This window comes from Haliotis asinina, chromosome 13 (genome assembly GCF_037392515.1).
Source record: "Haliotis asinina isolate JCU_RB_2024 chromosome 13, JCU_Hal_asi_v2, whole genome shotgun sequence".
Classification (NCBI taxonomy): Eukaryota; Metazoa; Mollusca; class Gastropoda; order Lepetellida; family Haliotidae; genus Haliotis; species Haliotis asinina.
Window position 1 is genome coordinate 47,022,560 of NC_090292.1, and position 23,512 is coordinate 47,046,071.

Below are 23,512 nucleotides of genomic sequence, written 5' to 3' on the forward strand. Positions count from 1 at the left end.
CCCTCGGCCCGTAAATAACCCCGGTCCCCCTGCAGGAGGACTGGGCATATTCATATCTGATAAATTAAATTTAACAGAATTAGATATACCAACTTTAGACCTTGAAGTCCTGGCTATCAAAACCACTATTAAAAATAAAGAACTCACGTTTATAAATGTATACAGACGACCATCAGTTAAACTAAACATAATAGATTTAGACACTATCACCAAACACCTTTATCCTCGGAGACTTCAATGCTCACCACCCATCATGGGGCACCAAACCTTTCACTTGTAGAAATGGACTCATCCTATCAGACTGGCTTGACAAAAATAACCTCATCACACTAAACGATAATCAGCCCACTAGAATTCCACTATCCCATTTCCAACTCCCGTCCGCAATAGACCTTACAATCACCACCCCAACACTAGCAAAAGCTTGCCTATGGGAGGCGCACCAAGACACCTGGGGCAGTGACCACCACTACCCACCCACATTCCAACAACAGATTGCAAACTACAACACCTACATCCCTGAACCACCCCACTCACACCTACCTTTTAACAAACCCATTAACATCCATGAACTCAAGGCATCACTTGGACATAAGAAAACAGCCTCAGGTCCCCCGGGTCCAGATCATATCACCTACACTATCATCAACAAACTCCCCCCCAACATGTTTTCTCTCACCCTTACATTATTTAACAAAATCTGGACCCAAGGAACCCTACCCCAGTCCTGGAAAACAGCAAAGGTGGTGCCAATCCTGAAAACCAGGGAAACCCGCCAACTCCCCAGACTCATTTCGACCTATTTCACTAACATCACACCTTTGCAAAACGCTGGAAACCATAGTAAATAATAGATTAAAACATCATATCCAAACCCACAATCTCATTAAACAGGACCAGAGCGGCTTCACTCCAAATCGACAAACTTTAGATCATATTTTGCATTTGGAGCATGATGTTAGAATCGCACAAGCACAGAAACAATACACACTGGCCATCTTCATAGATTTTAGTAAAGCATTTGACATGGTTTGGCACAACGGCCTCATTAAAAAACTACAGCAAAATGCCATACACGGTAACATTCTAAATTTCATCCACCATTTCCTAAAAGACAGACAAATAATAGTCAAAAGCCACAACACCCTCTCGGACCCTTATCCACTAGAAAATGGTACCCCCCAGGGCAGCATCCTATCACCAACCCTTTTCAATTTCATGATCAATGACATCTTTCCTCAAAAATGGCCTGAAATTACCACTGCTAAATTCGCAGACGACATCTCCTTTTGGATCTCCTCCACCTCAATAATGCAAGCCACTTCTAAAGCACAACGAATGCTAAATCACCTCCAAAACTGGGCCCATAAGTGGGGGTTCCATATAAATGTCAACCAAACCGTGGGCATTCTCTTAAAAAAACAGCATAAGCAAAATTATACTCCCAAACTACACCTAAACAACCAAAAAATCAAGTTCGAAAAAGAAGCAAAATTTCTAGGAGTAACTTTCGACCAACACCTAACATGGACTCCCCATATTAATAACATGGTCAACAATTGTCAAAAAGATCTAAATTTAATGAAATGTATTCGAGGCACCACATGGGGAGCCGACAAACAAACACTTATCAACATCTATCATTGCCTTATCCAGTCGAAACTGGACTACGCCGCTCCGGTCCTGCACTCCCTCTCCCCCACCAACCTCCAGAAACTAATCTCCCTACAATACAAGGCCCTAAAACTAGCCCTAGGGGTCAGGACTGGCACCCCATTATCCACACTCCTCATACTTACAGGTATCTCTTCAATCAGTACACGAATAAATCAAACCGCACTCAATTACTGGGCCGGGGCCCAACACAACCCAATCTACAACACCATAAAAACAAAATTCACTAACATTAAAAAATCCACCCTAAAAAAATTCAAAAACAATAAAAATATTGCTCCTTTCTACTTTCACCTATCCAGTCTGCTACATGCACAACACCTCAATACAATACAACACTCACCTCCCATAGCAAGCTACATTCATCACCTTCCCCCACCCAAAACAGATACCACACTACAACACCACATACTAAACACAACCCCTACACCTGACACTCACACTAAAACAAACATTATTCAAACTCATCTAGACACCCATTACCCCAACCACACTCACATATATACAGACGCATCTATCTCAACAAACAAAACAACAGGAATAGGTATACATGTCCAAACAACCCCACCCCTCACCACCAACTTCCATCTCACAAACCACATAAACAACACCACAGCAGAATTACTAGCAATCCTTACAGCCCTCCATACTATCCCTACCCTCCCGGCCTCCCACCTCCTCATCATAACCGACTCCCTCCCCGCCATAAAACAACTTCAAAACAAATCCTCTAAGTCCCGTCCTGACCTTATCCATCAAATCAACCAAACAAATCAACCATCTACAGAAACACAACAAAAAAATAACACTTCTCTGGATACCTGCACACATTCACAATACAGGCAACCACACAGCAGACTTAACAGCCAAACTAGCAACTACCCACCCATCCCCACATATACCTTTTCACACTTCAAAAACAGAAACAAAACAACTCATCAAATCATACACATCTACACTTAACTACAATCACAACATAAACTCAAGCAAGTCCATCTGGGTCAAATCTATCATTACAAAACCCATCACCAAAACACCCACATTCTCAGACACCCCCTACCTAGACACACTTATCACACGACTTATCACCGGCAACACCAACCTAGACTACAATCTATACAGACAAAACAGACACCCAGATGGACTCTACCCACATTGCAAAACAAAAGAAACAATATCACACATACTCACCGAATGTAAACAACATCACACAACTCAATCCCACTAAAATACCACTACGACACACATCAACTACTCAACCCGGCTAATCCAAAATCCACCTTCAGCGCAATAGCAACCTTCATTCTCAACTCCTCCATAGCACACAAAATCTAAAACCGAAAACCCTTCTCTACAATATCCTTCACCCACGACCGCCATCTTACATCTCGCCTGCACCGTGAGCCACCTAACGGTCCCATAAGCCGGTGCGCGATCGTCTCCTCCGACGTCCGCGCCCGGCCACACGCTCTCTGCCTCACTCAAATTCCTCTACCGTTAATCTGCTTACCCCTCCCGCAGTCTCCCAAACCTCCAGCTCAGTTTTAACCTTTTACCCATCCATATCTCTCTGTTTTAAACTATTTTATTATATACATACAATATATTTATACCAAAAACAACATTTTTCTTTTAAACAAATTATTTACACCAAAAACACATTTTAGTACACACCAAAAGTGTTGTACACAATCTCACCATCCCCCCCCCCCCCCGCACCAACTACTGTACATATACCACCCTAAACTTCACCCCCCCATACCTTATCTTATCATATACACCTATTTATATACCCAAAACATTTTAATCCCCACACTACAACATTTTTAGCCAGGCCACCAACCTTATAGCCACAACCTTCAACATCACAGGCCCTTACCGTCCTTCTTACCCCCCCCCCCCCCCTTACTTCCAATTTATTTACCTTTACACCCCTTATCTAACTTCATACAGCTTAACTGTATAACTCAACTCTCCCCCTATGCTATACCACTCCCACTCACCATCCCCTATACCGCTCCTCCCCCCCCCCCCCCCCCATCCCAACTTTATAACCTACTATCTACTCTCCATACTTTCTAAACCTATACCAACATATAAATACCCTCCCCCCTTTCCTTATTTCGGCAACCCAGCAATACGGTCTACCAAATTCACTAGGTTTACTCCCTAAATTTATCATTTTTTAGGGTAGGTGGTTTAAATTTATTCCCACTTTTCATTATTTAATCACCCCCACCTACCCCGTCGGCGACATTGGCTAGGTGTTAGAAGCCGACGTAAAATCCATCCAAACTGAACGAGCATCACGGCACTTGTGCTGATATTATTTGACACAACTCATTGTCAGAAATCGTTCTTGAAGACTAACTTCATTCAAGTCATGGCCTGCGCACTTTTTGAAGCTCCTGTTTCAAAGCCACTGCACTTTGCCATCCTGGGGCATAGTTTCGTGCGGCGACTTGTTCAAGTCTGTCCCCCTCCACATGGCATCCTCACTACCGTGCGTGGGATCGGAGGGGCGACCGTCGCTCGGATGAAAGCAGAGGTGGATGCCCTTGATGCAGCTTTTCAGGGCATTGTGTTCTTTCAAGTGGGAGAGAACGACGTGTCGGCCTCTACTGATCCCCGGGACCTGGTCGAAGACCTGCTGGATCTTCTGGACTACCTTCGGTGGAAACGGCCAGGTTCCAGGGCGGTGATAGGGAGTCTGTTTCCGAGGTAAAACCAAAGAACATGACGGTCTCTGCCTACAAGTGGAAGGTGGAGGAGGCGAACCGGCGCTTGAAGAAGATGTTGCGACGCCGTCTGGATGCCACCCTTTGGGAACACAGCCAGCACATAAGGATGGGACCTGCGCTGCTAGCCAAGGATGGCGTACACCTGACTCCAAAAGCTAATGGGCAGTTGTGGCTTTCAATTCGTAAGTATATGTGTAGGCATGTTCACTCACTCACTCACTCACTCACTCACTCACTCACTCACTCACAGGGCTTTCGACCCATGTCGAAGGCAAAACCCTGGGGTCGATGTACGAAAAACTGCCATAAATCGGGATAAATCGGGCTTAAAAGCGCCACGGCGTCGAACCCGGTAAAGACTTGTCACTCCTGATGATACCACCAAAGAGCCCTGGGGACCAGCTTCACGTCGATGTGAAACCTGTGAATAGGATGTGAATATTCAACGTTCGAGTGACGTTTAAAAGATGCTCTCCGAGTAAGGCTTTTCTCTTGGTAAAATTACATGTCTATAACAGATGGGAAAATGGGCGTGGACGCCCAACCAGGCGCCCCATGTCGACCCCGTGATAACCCCAGGTGCTTCATGCACGTGGCCAAATTTTCATGTATGATATGTGTGCAGTATGTCTCTTTCTTCCGGGGGGAGACAATTAGTGAACGCAGGATGCATAGATCAAACCCTTGTGATATCAAATCTGAGCTGTTTTGGCTCCTGTCATGCGCATGGGGCATAGCTTTGGGTGGCTTTAAGGGTGGGTAAACATGACTGCAGACGCATGTGTCGCACATGGTGTGAAAGCCGAGACACAGGGCTTCCGATCCAGAGTAAAACCCCGGGGTCGATGTACGAAACATGACAAGTACCCGCAGCGTGAAAAGCTACCAAAAAGCGTCCCAACGTCGAACCTGTCGACGACAGGTCATTTCAGATGACACCACCAGATAGCCCTGGAAACCAGCTTTACGTCGATGTGCCACATGGAAATGGGCTGTACATGGTCAGCGCCCATGCGGCCGTTAAGTGACGGCACCCTACGTCTCTTGCCCCCTGATATAGGCCTACACTGCTTGTGTCAAAGCAGGGATTTTGTGTACTGACATTTATTTCATAAGGGTACGTGATGCTATGTCTTATGGAATGTGATAAATCAGCATGTGGTGAGTAACTAAACAATTAAAATCAAAAGAATATTGTCTGGAATCGCTAACAGGTGTTGCTGTCTCTTTCCAGGTAGCAAGTAGCTGAATGCAAGTCGTCCATCTTATACAGGATTGCACTCGGGTTCATTCTGTGCATTTGGCTGTGTCTACTCGGCCATGTCATTGATCTGCCGTTGTGTTTGTGTGAGACGAACAAATGACAGGGAAGAGAAGTATGTAATCCGTTTTTGACAAATATTGTGATAATGCTTCGGATTAAAACATTTTCTATGAAAACGAACGGTGAGTGTTTGGACTGTTGACCGAGATGGCACGTGCAATTGTTAAAATATAAAATCACATTGGCAATATTTCAGTCGGACTAGTCGGTACTAGTAAGCATAATGTGTGAGTTGGGTAGCCATGTTTAACTGCGCCATGACATCTCAGTGAGCTGGCACTATAAAACCAGTTGAAGTCTGGGCTAGTACAAGGAGCAATACATATACACACATGTACGCCGTCATGTCAGTGAAGCATTCGTAAGAGCGACGCTAAACCCCATCTCACCAGGGACTAATCCAGGCGTATTTTTTCCGACCATGTACACACATTCACAGACAATCAGGTTTTACAAAGACACATTAAGTCGATGTATATTTATATTGACCATGACGTCAGCAACGTGTATGTACGTCAGCCTCCTTTCCACAAGGTGTAACATAAATATTAAGTTGAATCCCGTTGTATGGATCTTTACAAATGCTTCGACTATGCCTAATACAATGCTGCAGTTCCAGTGGCTTTTAATCGATAACGTTTTGTTTCCTGGCGTTTGAAATAAACATGCAAGAGCCTGCAAAAGTGACAGCGATCCCTGCTATGCAGGTGCAAAATGAACAATGTATCCACACTTGAACACAGCACCTGATATAAGTTACTCTTTCAAGTTGAGTTGAGTGTTTTCTCTGTGATGCTATTGATTACAGATGAACAAAAATCAACTTTCAACGTGTAAAGAAGTGTGATATGAGTGAGCCACTCGTGTGCGAGCAGCGTCTGTTGCTCAGTGATGTAGACCCATTTGAGAGACCTTGGCAAAGTGTCGGGAAACAAGACGACTAACCAGTGACCGGCAATGGCGCTCATACAGACAGTGATTATCATAGTCATTTTAAAGAATGTCTATTGTCAGTTAGTGTACAACATGGACACTTGCCCCAATGTGACATTCCACAGAAAGCCTGAAATGGATGATCTGGTGTTTACTGGAAGTCTGATAGAAGAGATGAAGCAGGTACAAATGAGGGCTGAGTGTTTCTCTTTATGTCACTGGCGAAAGTTGTGTAACCTGGTCCTGTACAACCCTCTCACAAGGAAATGTAGATTACACTCTGAAGCCTTTGGTCCGTTGAGTGATTGCACAGCTGAGACTGGCTGGCAGTACTATGGAAGTGAGTATTACAAATAACAGTCAGAACCTGTAGGAAATGGTGCTCATTAGGCTAGTTTAAGTACACAAGCTCAAAATATATACTCTCTAAGAGAAAACAAAAAATAGAAACTTGACATGCTGATTTGGAGTGCATATAACTGATTCAAACATGCCACCATTGCTTAGTTACAGGCACCCGTGGCGAGCCACCTCCTTGTGGTGGGTGCTGGGTAACGCCAAGAGCTCGCCAACACCCCCGTTGTGGACCCGGGGGTATATTTGGTCCACCAACCTGTTAGCCGTAGGTTTCAAAGGCTATGTCTGGTATTTGTGGAGAGGTGGAAAATGTTACTCGTTTCCGTAGTGACTCACTTTTGGTCTCTAAATTTGTTATCCATCAACACATTTGCAAATGTAGAGGTTCGTGTTTCTAAACATAAAACATTAAACTCTTACCGTGGCATTATCCGTGACAGGGCACGTTGCCTTGCTGATATGTCTGAAGAGGACATTGCTTTAGAGTTACAGGATCAGGGAGTTTCAGCAGTGAAACGGTTCACCTGTAAGAAAGACGGCATTGTTACAAAAGCCAACACCCAGCTCTTCACTTCCAACATCTATCAAAGCAGGTTATTTCAATATCGGGGTGGATGTGTATATCCCAAATCCACTCCGATGTTACAAATGTCAGCATTTTGGACATGGCTCACATTCTTGCCGGAACTCTGTCGTATGTTTTCGTTGTGGCGATAGTCATGACGGTTCTGACTGCAAGAAAGATTACAAGTGTGCAAACTGTAATGGTGCACATCCCGCTTCTTCAAACTCCTGCCCTGTGTTCCGGCGTGAGCCTCAGATTATGAAACCTAAATGCGATAAAATGTCTCATACATGGATGCCCCCCAAAAAATGCTAAATCAAACCTCTACTCCTTCAAACATTGCCCACGCTACGTCAGTGAACTGCTCTGCGGTAGTGTCCTCTACTGCATCTCAGATTGACTTGTCTTGGGTCAAGACAGCAGCACCTGTCTCTTCAATTTCAGCCGCTATACCTACTGCCACTGTTATTCATTCTACATCTGGTTCTCAGACTGATGAAACTGAATCCCAGTCATCGTCTCAAAAGACTGTTTTGCAACCAGCCATCGATAAATCTAAAAAGGAAAAAAGATAGGGATAAACTACTTGCTGTCCCCCCAGTTCCAGAGGTTCATCTTGAAAACTCATTTGGACCTCATGCTATTGAGGTAACTCCATCCTCACAGGATAGGCGGAGAAGCTTATCCTCCTCACATTCACGAGAGAGATCACCAATTGAGGCGCCATGACTCAGCTGTCTACATTAATGCAATGGAATTGCAGAGGACTAAAACATAATTTCAGTGAGGTGCAATTGCTGATACAAGATTTACAGTCGTCGGCCATATGTCTCCAAGAGCCATATTTAAAATCTACAGATAACTTCACTATAAGTGATTACCATTCCTTTTCTCCCCCAGGAGATAGAACAACCGGAGGTGCTTCTATCTTAGTACGACAGGGTATAATACACAGCCCTGTTCAACTTACTACCAATCTTCAGACTGTAGCTGTTCGACTGACCCTGCATATTGCATTGACTCTGTGCAGCGTGTATATCCCTCCGTCTTCTAATATCAGACAGTCGGATCTTCAAAATCTGTATGATCAACTTCCAAAGCCATTTATCATCATGGGTGACCGTAACGGACACAGTGTGCTTTGGGGAAGTGCCTACACTAATACTAAAGGTAAAATCCTTGAGGACTTTATTTCCGATAATAATTTGTGCATTTTCAACAACGATTCCGCCACTTATCTACATCCACCTACGGGAGTGGGAGTGATCACTTCCCCACCCTTCTGAGAACAAGCAATCCTGGTAATGATCCACCTGTATCTAGAAGGAACTTCGCCAGGGCTGACTGGTCATTATACGAAACACTGTGTGTTGAACACTTGAAACATGATCTTTTCAGGAACAGTCAAGATCCCATACTATCGTTTTCAGATCTTCTAAATACCAAAGCTAACAGAGCAATTCCGCCGTCCTCTGCAACTCCACACATTCGCAAAGCATGGTTTAATAACGAGTGTAAACAGGCCAGTAAGAGTAGGAAGAAAGCAGAAAAATATTTTCGCAAACATCCGACGGTCCATAATTTAAACAAAGTTAAAATCTTCAATGCCAAGGCTAGACGTTCGTTTCCGCTGAATACGCGCCAATCTTGGCGGAACTATATTTCCCAAATAAATTCTCGGACACCAATTTCAAAGGCGTGGAACATGATCCAAAGGATAAAAGGTAAAGGATATAAATCGACTGTTCAGCATCTAAAGGATGGTTATAATGTATTAACTAATAAAGATGACACTTGCCAAACATTCTTCATCATCTAATTATGCTCCTGAGATTCAAAAGTATCAGAAACAACAAGAGCAGAAAAGAATCAATTTTAACTCAGACAACGGTGAAGATTATAACGAATTATTTTCGTTACATGAGCTCCATACTGCCCTTGAGCAAGCTCATGATACAGCAACAGCGGCTGATAACATACATTGTAAACCAAAGTTACTGTGATCTGTAATCTGATTGGTTGAAAAACATGATTAAATTAGATTATTAGATTCCCTGTAAGACTATTCACTGCGTATTGAAACGTAAACAATTGTTTTGTTGTGTCACCAACAGTGGTGACGTCATTCAAATCATATTGTGACGTAAAGTTAGAATGACGTCACAAATGAGCAACTCCAGATGCTACCATGAGAACCAGCTGAAACGGCCAGCTGATGACAATTCACTGCTGTGTCCGTATTCGATGTAAACGAGTGCAGACACTAAAACCCCTTTGGTTTACTTTTGTGTTTACAATGTCGATAAACATCATGTGTTGGCCAATTTCCGGGTGTTATTGAGCATTTGAAGCACGGGAATATTTCATTTGAAACCTCCGGCTGGCGCCGTTGGTTCCAAATGCATTGGCCAACACATCTCCTAATTATCAGCTCCTGAAGCATTTGCCTGAATCGTGTTCAGAAATCCTTTCAGAAATTTTTTATCAAATATGGACTTCAGGTAATTTCCCACCTTCCTGGCGTAATGCAATTGTAGTGCCTATTCCGAAGCCTGGCCGGGATCATACTGATCCGTCTGACTACAGACCAATCTCCTTAAGTTGTGTCTGTAAAACCATGGAACGAATGGTAAACAATAGAATAACACGGTATCTTGAAACAAATAATCTTATAACAAATATTCAGTGTGGTTTCAGGAAAAATCGTAGTACCATTGATCATCTGGTACGATTAGAATCCTTTGTCAAAAATGCTCTGGTAAATAAACAACATGCAGTATCGATCTTCTTTGATCTCGAGAAAGCATACGATACAACCTGGAAGCATGGCATTTTAAAGGACTTGCATGACTTCGGTTTAAGTGGTCGTTTGCCCCTTTTTATTTATATCACAATTTTTACAAGACACGCAGTTTCAAGTTCGAGTGAGTTCAACCCTGTCTGATCATTATAATCAAGATCAGGGTGTTCCACAAGGTAGCCTTTTGTGTGTAACACTTTTTAGTATCAAGATTAACAGTTTATCCAAGGTTTTAAATGATTCAATTGATGGATCACTTTTTGTGGATGACATTTCATGTCAGGGTAAAAACATGCACGCTATTGAACGGCAAATGCAGTTGTGTCAAAACAAGATATATAATCGGCTTTAAATTAAAGTCTAAAAATAACTGTATACATTCCTGCCGTAAATACAAACCACATAAGGACCCTGAACTGTATCTAAACGGCTCACCTATTAAAGTTGTAAAGAAGGCCAAGTTTCTGGGTCTTATATTTGACTCCCACTTGACGGTCTTGCCGCATATTAAATCCCTCAAGGTTAAATGTTTGAAGGCACTTGTTGAAAGTTGTTTCCAACTCAAAATGGGGAGGCGATCAAACCACCCTACTTCACTTCTACAGATCACTCATTCGCTTCTCCATGTCGAGGCAGATGAGCCATCTCTCACACAGCGACGTATAAAATTATCTTTACAATATGCTACAAAAACTATACTCTAACAAATCTGACCCAGCATTTAATTATGTCTTTAACCATCTTTATGAGGATTTATATAACAAACAGTCTTCTTTCATTCCACCTCTAGGGCATTGAGCTGGAAAACATAGCTCCCTCCAGTCTTCTTTCTTCTCCTCCTTGGCAGTTGGTTAGGCCACAAGTTGACCTAACATTAACTTCATATAAAAAATCAGAAACTAATGAATTACAATACAAACAAGAATATAATCAATTAAATATAGCAACTACAAACCTTTATGTACAGATGGTTCCAAGGACTTTGGTGCAGTGGCTTGTGCCACTGTCGTTGGATCCAGAACAATATCTTCTAGACTACCACATAACAGTTCGAATTTTACAGCAGAAGCTAACGTCATACTAACGGCTCTTAGATATATTCAAAGACACCCTTAAACGTAAACAATGTATAGTCTATTCAGACTCTCTTTCTTGCCTTCAGGCTATTTAATCACATTTCCTGCAAACATCCACTTTTAACTGAAATTATTGAATTGTATAATAATCTTGCTACTGGCCAATGCGACATCGTCTTCTGTTGGTTACCAAGCCATGTAGGTATTTCTGGCAACACAATGGCCAATCTTGCTGCCAAGGCAGCACTCAAAACATCCGTGACTCCACTTCTTATCCCATACTCTGATTATAAAGCTACAATTAGATCGTATATCCGAGATCTGATGCAAAAGAGGTGGGTGTAAATAAATTACATGCAATAAAACCTTATATTGGTTATACCCACTTGGGTTGTCGGTCCAGATTTGAGGAGGTCATTATGCGGCGATGTCGTATTGGCCATACGAGATATACTCATGAATACCTTGTGATGTAAGAATCACAGTCAAGCATATCTTGCTTGACTGTGTTGAGTATTCCATCACAAGGGATCAGTATTTTAATTCACGAACTATGAAGGATCTTTTTAGCAATATTAGCCCTCATTTAATTATTGCATTTTTAAAGGAATTAGATTTGTTAATTGAACTGTAAATAGATAAATATTTTAAAATTGGAAGATTAAATTAGTAACTCAAATCGTTTGTGGCTGTACCCTCAAATGGAGTTGAAGTACCGTAAAATAATTGTCCTCCTGAGAGGGTACATAAGTCCAAAAAACATTTGTAAAGTTTTCCAGCTTTTAATCGTAGAATAAGTGTGTTTTCACTTTATGGCTAGATTTGTCTAAGTTGCTAACAGCTGAAGGGATGATGTAAATCCAACTAGGGTCCATGCAGGAAGCAAATGTACTGTAACTCCCCATGGTCCTTAGTATGGTGATCTACCTTCAGTTGTTGGCAAGTTATACCTCATTTTTATATTGTACTGTCCTCTATAGATACATTGTTTTAGGTCTATTCACTAGTTTTACCTTCTATTCTGTGATATTCTAGTCAGTTTTACTGTCCTTCGTTGACAGGGTTTTACAATGTATGTGCTGTTAATTCATTTGTATTTTCATAAGTACTCGTTCACGATATGGCTGCAACATTGCCGATGTGACGTTAAGTATTAACTCATTCACTCACTCACGCTTAGTTACAGGAAAAAATCCAAACCACGAGTATGGAGAAAGTGCTTGATGAAACCACAGAGGGCTATTAAAGCCACGTGGTCAGAGTGAACTGTCAGCATTTGCTGTAACCACCATGAACATCGACAGCAGCTATACCAACTCAAGTCTCCAAACACAAACCAGCCAGGATAAGTGACATCAACTGGGCATATATCGTGGGACGTTACATTGCCCAAATGTCATTCTGATATTCTCAAAACGTCCATATCATATGACGAATGCCGTCTCATTCTGGTCCCCTTCGCTGACGTGGACTGGCCAGTATGCAGTTTTTTTGCGTCTAGTTTGGAGAACCAGTGACTTGCCGTAAGCGTAACTAGACAATCATCGATCAAGGGTACTGGAAGCACATCTTTCTGGCTTTTTCCGTTCACCCAGTGGTAGTCCACACAGTATCTTACCCCTCCGTTGTGCTCGCTTACCAGCATGGGACTAACACCCATTTAGATACCGAGGGTTGAATTACCCCCATTTTCTTAAGGTGAGCCTCTTCCTATTATGCGAAAGGGGTCTTGTGGAGGCACTGCTTCACCAATGCCCGTCGTTTGTGAGAACTACATGTTCAAATTCTGTGAAGTCCAAATCTTGATAGGCAAACCCAACTTGAAACTCCACCTGCAGTTCGGCTAGCCCTGCTTGGTCCTCTGTTCCCGATTCCTTTCTCGATTTGGAGAACTAGTTTCGTTGGTGCTCTGGGACCTGTGTTTTCAGATCGTTCTATGATAGTGGAGGAAGTCCTACAAGTCCTACAGTCCTGACATGTTGCCCCCTCGTGCACTTACACAGAGGTCTGCCATGTTGACCAAGGACACCACAAGAGCCTGGTACCCTTGGTTTAGGGTCCTCGGCATTACTGCAGGCTCTCACATCTCTGGTACTGGCTCTACCAGGTATTGATTCAATTCCTGACTGAGGTGGCATTGTACCATGGTAGCCTGGTACCAATGTACGGTGTCAAAGGCACTGACACTGCCTGCATAAATGTCACTCTGCATACACCAGGTCATAGGAATCTCACATCCACCTCTGGTAATTGTTTATCGTTGTACGTTACTGTCTTACGGGTTGTCGATCAAATTAACATCAAAGGATACTTTCTTCATTCCTGTGTCCCAGCATGGGACAATCTGCCTTGAAGTGATTTAGATTGCTGCAGCTGAAACATACCTGCTGTTGGGCTGGACTTGGCAAGCATGACCTGGACCCTGACCTCGCGTCCCATGATTCATGACATTTAACTGTAGTCATCAGGACCATCACAGACTGCACCAATGCTGACATTTCCGACCGTGTGCTGATATTGCCCTCCATCAAGTACACTCGACGACCAGGATCATCCAGTGCTGAGTGCTGCCTCAGATGAAACCCTCACTTGACTGGATTGTTCCTCCTCATCATCTATGTTGACAGTGAGAACGTTTCGACCTCCTTGCTTATACACTGACTGAGAGTAAGATATGCCTGACCCCATTGATTGAGTAACGTCAGACTTAGGTTATATATTAAATTTCCCTTGTCATAGTATACGCACCCTATGTAGAAGCAGTTTACATTGTCTTGTCCAATGAACCCGAGTCTCGCTGTCAAATGGGGTTTGACAATGTCACATCCCTTTTTTCAGTTTTCCATTACGTGATCCGTTTTTTTGTATGTGGCGAAGAACGTACTGTCATCCCCTTTGAGATAGAAGCACAATCAAAAGAGTCCTCTGACCAACCTTCTCTATTGGCCAGGGTCTCCAATTTTAGCGGGAAAGGCGCCCCTGCCTCCTTACCATAAAAATGAGGTATTAAGGTGCAGTCCTGCTTGACCAGTGGAACGGGGTCCGTTACCATAAAGCCGCCATCCAGCTCGTGCACCTGGATTGTCCTGACGTACATAACCCTCCGTCCAGCATGCTCCATACCTGATGACATTGTGGGACCATCATGCCAGCTTGCACTGGCTTTATGCTCTAAGAGCAATCCACAAAATCACTTGCATCTTGCTGCCACCTGTGCACATTTTTTCAGGAACTGGAGACTGGAAAGGCGAGCCCACGGAGTAAGCGCTACACGGGTTAAACCTATATGGCAATACTGGAAGATATATTGGACTGACCAGTCACTGCATTACTCTTTCTATCGCCTCAGTATTATCTATCACTTTTTCAGAGGTATGTTTAAACATTTCCACATAGTTATGCACATTTCTTTCTTCTGATCATGGACTCTGTTGATTTCATCATTTTGATTGATACTAAGCCAGTGTTCTAGGAACCCTGCGTATATGGTGTGAAGGCAGATTCCAATCCGATCCCCTGTGTGACGTGCCTCTTGCTGGCCCGGGCGTGTGCACCCTCATCATCACGCTTCCAAATGGGTGAGGTCAGGTTTGGCTGTGTTATCCCCAAACTCATCCTGTTTAATGGGTTGGATGCGGTCCTTCAACTTTGGACATGAAGTGTAATCAAATGATGACACTAAGTCTTCACAATTCCTAAATTCTTCCAATTCTAACATGTCCTCAGCAGGAGTATTAAGTCCGTCTCTTGTAATTGTCATCATGCATCTTGTCTGGCTTTGTGACAACCCCTCTCCATGAATTCTTTTACCGTTGAAAAATTTACAAAGAGTGGCTGCGGAGCCATTTTGCGTAAACGCTCTTCATCAAAGTGAAGTTTGAAGCCTGGAGGTTATCACCCACCACAATTTACAATGTATATCGCTGTTTCAGTAATCCAGTAAGGTAGTAATTCACTTAAGACAATACAGTATGCATAGAATGGTAAACCTCTCAACACGACCGTCCTGCTAGCAAAGCATCAAACTAGTATACAATTCCAGCTGAAACTGTCTCTGATAGTATCGAAATAGTAAATATCTTACATCGACACATTCACATTGACATCCCCGTGAAAACCCATGAACAGTTTGAAAAACAAAATACAAATGCGCTGCACCAGTTAATGGAGTTCAACAGATATTAAAAACCCTACAGTTGTCTACTGTTTGTTTGCCCTCCTGGAAAAATTACATCCATTGAATGTCGAAAGCCAAACTTCCTGTCGGACATGCGCACTACGTTCACACAAACAGTCCCGTGCATCGTATCACATAAAGTTATACATTATCAGAAATTCGCTCATCACATGAATGTTCAGCAATCCGACTCGTTGCTGCTGTAGTCAACCACGATTGACAAAATTGATCAATTTGTCCGCCAGGCTATCTTGAGGACCAGGCGAGTGATCCGACCGCGTGACCTCAAGCTGAAAAGTAGTTAATCTATTCTGCAGAAGATTTTAACAGCCTACACTTCCGAGATCGACCCGGAAATGCTAACAGAATCTTGTAAATGCCAATATGCGCACTAACAATCAGTCTTACGACACTTGAACCATAGTAAGAATTTTCCCAATGGCGGGAAAACTGAAATCCACGTTGAGATGGTAAAATGAGAATTCCAACACAGCGCCACCGTACTGATTAAAACCGTAGTAAAATTGCCCAAATACCAGGATTTACATGGATTTACAAGACATTTACGTAGACTTCCTGTTTATCCTCGCCGTCTTCAGCTGTTTCCGCCACTTCCTGTCTCAAGTTATAGCCAAGAACCTACAGGTGATCACCACACACGCATCTGATGTAAAGCGGTACCGAATGAATAGCCACGATTCTCAAGACAAAGCTGTTGTTTTTCCACGGATCTAACACATCAAAAGTATCACAAAGATGTTTAATGGTGGACAAAACGTGTGATCGAGAAGACCAAGGTAACACCTGAACATTGTAGACGTGAGCAAGCACGTAATCTTGAGTATTATCACGTTTCAAAGATCAACCAGTTTGTTAACGTGAATGACGTGCCGTTCAAGTGGCCTTGTCGTAAAAAGTCTGACTTCCTATTGCAAAGTGCGCACTGTCTGGTTGGAGATTCGGCGCAGTCCAGGGATTTGGATTATTGTGGATGATACGGGCGTGGTGTTTGCACGAAGATGTCGTGGGCGGCGGTGGTGGTATTACACTGGGTCCAGAGGTTTTGAGATGGTCTGTCTAGACACGCTGATGTGCCTTGCCACCTCATGTCGAGATGCCCGTCCGTGGTAACAGCCGATAGAGTTTTGCTGATGAGTTTGTGCTAGTCTTTTCATTCTCCCCTCGTCTGTTATGGCTTAAGGCAATGCATGCCGAGTGCCATTGATGTGGCCTACAGTCACAGACTTTAGCTCAAGGTGGTACACAATTTCACGATACACGTGGAACGTTGTATCGTCGAATACCATTCTCTAGAATGCTTCGAATAATCTACATCAAGATTTTTTGGTTTTGTTTTCTTCCTTTTATTTTTTTGTTTTTGCTTTTGTGTGTGTGTGTGCGTGTGCGTGTGTGTGTGTGTGTGCGTATGTGTTGTTTGAAAGGTAACCTTAAATGTGCGGCACACTTATGGTTCTAAATAATGTTCGCCGCTGTTACATGTACCTAATCCAGAACATAGATCCCTTTTTCTGTTTCTCTTTCAATTTGTCCTCGCCCATCTACCCACATATACAGGAACCCTCTAAATTCAGTCCATTTCGGTGAGGTGGGTGGTGATGATAATGATTGTTTTTAATTTGTTCCTAGTTTCCTGTGCCAACTTTAGACTTGACAATGCGCATGCAGATACTGACGTCGTCAACACTGCCCCTAAAGATGTCTGCCACTCCAACATCATTGTCGCCGACGACAACACATCTTCCTGTTATACAGGAGCATCATGGGATGTGGTGCCGGTCAAGTGTGTGTCATGTTACATAGGACTACCAAGAAAGTTCACGGTAGGTTGAAGATGAACTGTAATGCAGATGTCTCAGTCAGTGTTTACAATCAGGCAGTGTATACGATGATTGAAATAACCAGTCAGGTATCATACAGTCATTGTGTACACTGTCAAAAATTTCCAGGCATTGTGTACATTGCCTGATTAATTAGCCCGATTACTGTACATATTGACTTATATTGAACAAGGATTATTATTATTGAGACCACAAGGATTATTGAGAACACAAGGATTATTTTGAAGACAAAATTAGCACCGCTTTCGTTCTGTGATCACTGTTTATCAAGAAATGTTTCATAGTTTAGATTAATACGCACTTCCTTAAAGCATAGGCTTCCAGACAAATGATTTTTGTTTGTCTCTGATAGTTAAACTGGGATTATCAAGAAGACAATATTCGCTTCCGTTGCAATATATCTGTGTCAAATATCGAAGAAAATCCTTATATATGACTTCCTTTCAACCAGTAGTAAAACACACGACGTTCTGATGTAAAACAAATAGTACCAGCTGCGTAACACAAAAATACAAATCAATTGTCATCCTGATGCTCGGGTAGTAGAAATGGGACAAACTTTAATCCCACAGACTAACTACTCAATGATATTATCATTCCCAGTTCAATCTACAAGCATATCGTTCACATCACAGTGAAGTCCCTCCACTGATCCACTGATGTATTACCCGTGAAGGTCCCGGGGTAGAATAGGCCTTCAGCAACCCATGCTTGCCATAAAAGGTGACTATGCTTGTCGTAAGAGGCGACTAACGGGATCGGGTGGTCAGACTAGCTGACTTGGTTGACACATGTCATCGGTTCCCCATTGCGCAGATCGATGCTCATGTTGTTGATCACTGGATTGTCTGGTCCAGACTCGATTATTTACAGACCGTCGCCATATAGCTGGAATATTGCTAAGTGCGACGTAAAACTAAACTCACTCACTCACACTCACTGATGTATATAGATATACACTAGTATCTTGAATGACAGACAGACAGACAGTGTATTTAGTAATACTGGCCACATGGTCTATAGTACAATTGCGGTTGATTGTCACGTAAACAGTCACTTGTTACTATACTTTTGAACAGCTTTCTTGGATTATAAATACATGTTTTAAACACAAAGCAAGAGAACGCACACTATGCATATTTTGTGAGCTTAGAATATTTGCCATTGACTGCTTACAACAGGTAATATTTTTTAATTCTGGAAGGTATTTCAGCCTTAACTGTGCATATTGTTCACACTTAAATAATATGTGTAACTCATCTTTCAAATCACCTGAATACAATTTGTGGAAATAGCATCTCTATGTTCATTACATTTTCTCTGACGGAACGAGGTAATTTCAAAAGTGTGCAATGATATTCTAAATTTACACAATGATCTTACCAGTGATTTGTCCTGAAGGTTATGTATGTACATTTCTGTCCGAAATATTGATTTAATGGAACTATAGTGGCTGAGATAGGTGGAAGTACAGAAAGATTCATGCGAAGCCTGAACATATACATCTTTATGTGTTTGTTTAAATATTGACAAAAAAATATTATCATCACCAACACTCGGGAACATCCAAACATGAGAAAAGCCACATGGAAAAAGAAGGTGTCGAACATCTGAAGCCCAACACTGTTTTTCAGTATCATCGAGCTTCTTTAACATACGGTAACAATGATAGGGATAACGAAAACATGTCCATTTTAAGTAACTTTGATAATATTTGATAACTCTTACTTGGCTATAAACAAACAATGCACAGAGGCCTGTTTCCCCTATGACAGCTTTACTTGAAGCAAATTCCCCAATTCCCAGAAACGTCTGAAAATAAGTCAAATGAACTTTTTTCAATAACTTCAAAATACTTAACTCTCCAAATTTCGGAGCCATATAGGAGTATCGAGGATATTTCACATTCAAATGTTGAACATGCTGACGAAAAGGAAATCGATTTATTTGCCTGAATAACTTTAAAAGTGGCATAATTGCTTTATAAGCCTCTGAGGCATGAATTTTGCATGCTTTAGACCAACTTAATCTTAATGAAAACATCAATCCAATGTATTTATAATAAGTAACAATTTTCAAAAGGGAGACATATAATGTCCAGATTTCGTAACTATTGGTTATGCCATCATTTCTAAATACAATAACATTAGTCTTATCTAAGTTTACAATAAGACCCCATTCCTTCGAGAAACACTCCAGCACATTTAACTGTTTTTGAAGAAGACGGCTGTGTAATCAAACAAAACAATATCATTTGCAAACAACAATAATTCATCAAAAAAGAAGATAAATAAAAGGATCTTTTCAAATATCTTGAATGATTACAAACATGGCAAGACTGACTACTAATCATTCTTATTTTTTTTAAGAAAAAGTTTCAAAGGAAACCATATATACTCTTCCAAAATAGTACGGGAACCTCTGAGGTCTGTTAGAAAGAATACCCACTGAGGAAAACGCACTGACAGTTATCTGTGCATTCTAAAAAAATCCATTATTTTTGCAGCAAATTTGATTCCATCCCATATATATCCCAACTTCAACAATCGTACATTGAAAGTAGAGTTCCCCTACATATTTTACGTAAGAAATCATTGTATTATGTTTCACCTTGTTATTACAGTGAGAATTAACACCACATTTTGTTTGTTTTTTCAAACAGTATCCATTCGCGGGGCACTCATTAGACGTGAACTTTGACCTTGCTGCAGGGATGAAATTGAAGCTGGAAGTGTCTGGAGATAGAACGCGATAGTAAAATCACTTGTTTTTTTACACTGTAGCTGCTTTGTTTGCACAGATAGAATTCTTTTGCAATATATTTGCTGCACACATACATTATGTTAAATAACATACGCAAACCCCCAAAAAGGTTTCAGAAAATATACGTAGCATGAAAATAGCGATGAACTCACATGAATTCAAGGTAATCTTAACATAATGACAAACAGATTATTGACAGACAATTGTAGATATAAATAATTACCCATAACCTTCCACGGAGTCATTTTCTAACATGTATGCTACTATTTTACGATTGCATCTTCATGCATACATATACATGACGATTGCTACAGCCATGTATTGAGCATGTTGACGTTTAGAACACAAAACCATGTGTCACAGATTGGTTTTTTCTCAATATTGTGTTGTTTCTTTCAACCTCTGAACTTGGGTGCGCTGTGCTTCTTTCAAATGCTGTGCTTTGATTCGTCCGACTGATGTGTTGTTAAGTACTGTGTTTCTTTCAACTGCAGTGCCCTACCGTGTCGTGTCCTCAATTTTGTTTTCGTTATTCCTTAATGATCTTGAAGATGCTTTAGCCTCAGACTCATGCTATGGTTTACAACTAAAACCCGGTGATTTCAACAACCGTTTAGGTACGCTCATTACCCTTCCTGCATTGCTGTATGCCGATGATACCGTCCTTGTATCCTCAGACCCTTGTGATTTGCGAAATATGTTAGATTCGTTTCATAATTACTGTAAAAACTGGAAGCTTAAAACACAAAACACAAAAATCCCTGAGTGAGTGAGTGAGTGAGTTAATATTTAACGTCACATCGGCAATATTTCAGCCATATCGTGACGAGAACATTTAATACTAAAATGAAATATATGTCTATTATAAAACCTGTCAGCGAAGGACAGTAAAACAACTAGAATATCACAGAGTAGAATAGAAAGCTAGTAACTATACCTAAAACAATGTATCTATACAGGACAATACAAGATAAAAATGGGCTATAGATTGCTAACAACTGAAGGGAGATCACCATACTAGGGACCATAGGGACTTACAGTACTTTTGCCACCTGTATGGACCCACCCAGATTGTATCACCTATTGCAGCACGGCTCCCTTGGGAGCTGCATTCGCCGCCTTACACGCGCATCCTGCACGTCATTGGATAGCGGGACCCTTGCGCGTCACGTAGAATTTTTCCGTTTCTTTTTTGGCAAATTTATAGCCCAGCAATTAAGGTTTCCGTGATTTTAGGCCTTCTGAATTTCTTCCACAGGAGTCTCGGTGGAAGACTTTTCTTCCACCCAGCCTCCGGTGGAAGTCGCTCGCGCCATTGTATTTTGGAAGCCTTTTACTTTGTGATATCTATGCATGTTATACATGGTTGGAAACCCGATCCAACGCTCTCTCCAAAAATGCAAACGTGATTCTAATGGTGCCCCTGGTAACCAGTCCAGATTGAATCTCCGACATGATGGTTTGTGTAATTTTGTTGAACTTCAATTCTTCTATATCACAGTAGTCATCATGCCACCATAGTCCGGTCATGATGTAATGGCAACCACTCTTACGATTCACCTTAGAAAATGCATTTCTATACTGCGTTTGAAAGCCAGTTAAAGCGTGTGTCAGACAGTGTATAAAACGCACACGTTGCGCATTTAGTGGTGGAGCTACATGGGTATTAATGTGCGAAATGCAACAAATACCGCAGGTGATATAGATTGGCGGAATTTACATGAATCTGTTCACCGGCTATACCGGCGTCGTTAATATTTACAACTACAAAGCATTTGCAAGGGGATTCATGTGGGATTCTGGAAATGTGCAACATGCTGGTGTGCAACATTAGACATTCGCTCTACACAGGAATCAATATACGTGACAGAGCTAAAGTTGCAACGAACTGGAATAAAGCCATAGAAGCAACGCCTGTGGTCTTAATATATAAACTTTTACGGTGGTGGAAAGCCCTTGAAAGTGCGGTTCTGCCAAGGTGTAATGTGCATTCGAGTCGCGTCTGAGAGTCAAGCAATGCGCGCCATTATGTAAATGCATTTGCGCCAATGGCGGGTAAAGTAGTCGGGGATCCGGCGCTCGTCTCCCGTCAGTGTTACGGCAGCTATAATTTCACGATCCACCATCCAAAATTTAATGTTTAACATGCATCTGAAAGCCCTTGAAAGTGCGGCTCTGCCAAATTATAACGGGCGTTCGAGGAACATGAGATAATCAGGCAATGCGCGTCATTACGTAACTGTTCTTGTGCGACTGGTAGGTAACAACGGAGATCTGGCGCGTACCTTCCGCCAGCTATTATTTCATTATCCTTCATCCAAAATGAAAGATTTAAAATGCATCGGAAAGCCCTTGAAAGTGCGGTTGTGCCAAGGTGTGACGTATATTCGTGTCACCTCAGACAGTCAAGCCATGCGCGTCATTATGCAACTGCTGATGGCGGGTAAAGTCTGGGGTCTGGCGCACGTCTCCCGTCAGTGTTACGGCACCTATAATTTCACGATCAATCATCCAACATTTAATGTTTCAAACGCACCTGAAAGCCCTTGAAAGTGCGTCTATGCCAGGTTATAATATGCATTCAAGGAACGTCTTTTAATCAAGGAATGCGCGGCATTATGTAACTGTACTTGTGCGTGTGGCTGGTAGAATTGGGGATCTGGCGCGCATCTTTCCTCAGCTGTTACTTCAGCATCAGAAACCAATGGTGTAAAAGGGGTCGGTAATACCTTGACAATGTGGATGTGCCAAGGTATACTGTGCATTCGAATAAACGTTCCCTTATGTAACGACGCGCATCAAACAGACAAGATGGCGCCATGCTCTGACAACTGTAACTTATCACAAAGGCCGCCTCTGTCTGGCCACTTAGTTACTGAGTTGCGTTCGCAACTCCTTATCATCGTTATTTTCATAACTTCTTTCAGATCTGTCCGCATGGACTGATTGTATATACTACAAGTACACGTTCTTCTCTACCTTCCTGTAAACTTAATTACTACGTGATTAGCTGCATATCACTCGTCTGTGTTCACATCTTCGTACCCTGGAGATGCTATTTATCAGCAATTGTAATTTCGTCACCTGCCTTGCTCTCTTATGGTTATAATCACTCAGCTTGGGTCACTTCCTTTTGACATGCCGCTACTTTGTGATTTTAAACCTCGTCGCCCCACTGACTTCAACTTTGCGTATAAAATTCCTTTGGCATGTGCAATTCACACCTTTTGGCATGCTCTTGCC

General features: G+C 42.1%; 1 protein-coding gene across 1 annotated transcript; it reads left to right on the plus strand.

Annotated features, from left to right (window-relative positions):
• The first annotated feature begins 4,410 nt into the window (after positions 1 to 4,410).
• LOC137259601 (uncharacterized) lies at positions 4,411 to 20,261 on the plus strand. The gene is made up of 4 exons (XM_067797218.1): positions 4,411 to 4,597; positions 6,758 to 7,012; positions 17,295 to 17,488; positions 20,169 to 20,261. Exons 1-4 carry the CDS (start codon positions 4,411 to 4,413, stop codon positions 20,259 to 20,261), a joined length of 729 nt encoding a protein of 242 aa, XP_067653319.1.
• The last annotated feature ends 3,251 nt before the right edge of the window (positions 20,262 to 23,512 follow it).

Bases quoted from the DNA above. Each gene is read 5' to 3' on its own strand.
- LOC137259601 (XM_067797218.1), top strand. From the start codon at position 4,411: ATGACGGTCTCTGCCTACAAGTGGAAGGTGGAGGAGGCGAACCGGCGC. The intron at 7,013-17,294 runs GTGAGTATTACA...ATTTGTTCCTAG, and splicing joins TGGCTGGCAGTACTATGGAA to TTTCCTGTGCCAACTTTAGA. The intron at 17,489-20,168 runs GTAGGTTGAAGA...TTTTTCAAACAG, and splicing joins GACTACCAAGAAAGTTCACG to TATCCATTCGCGGGGCACTC.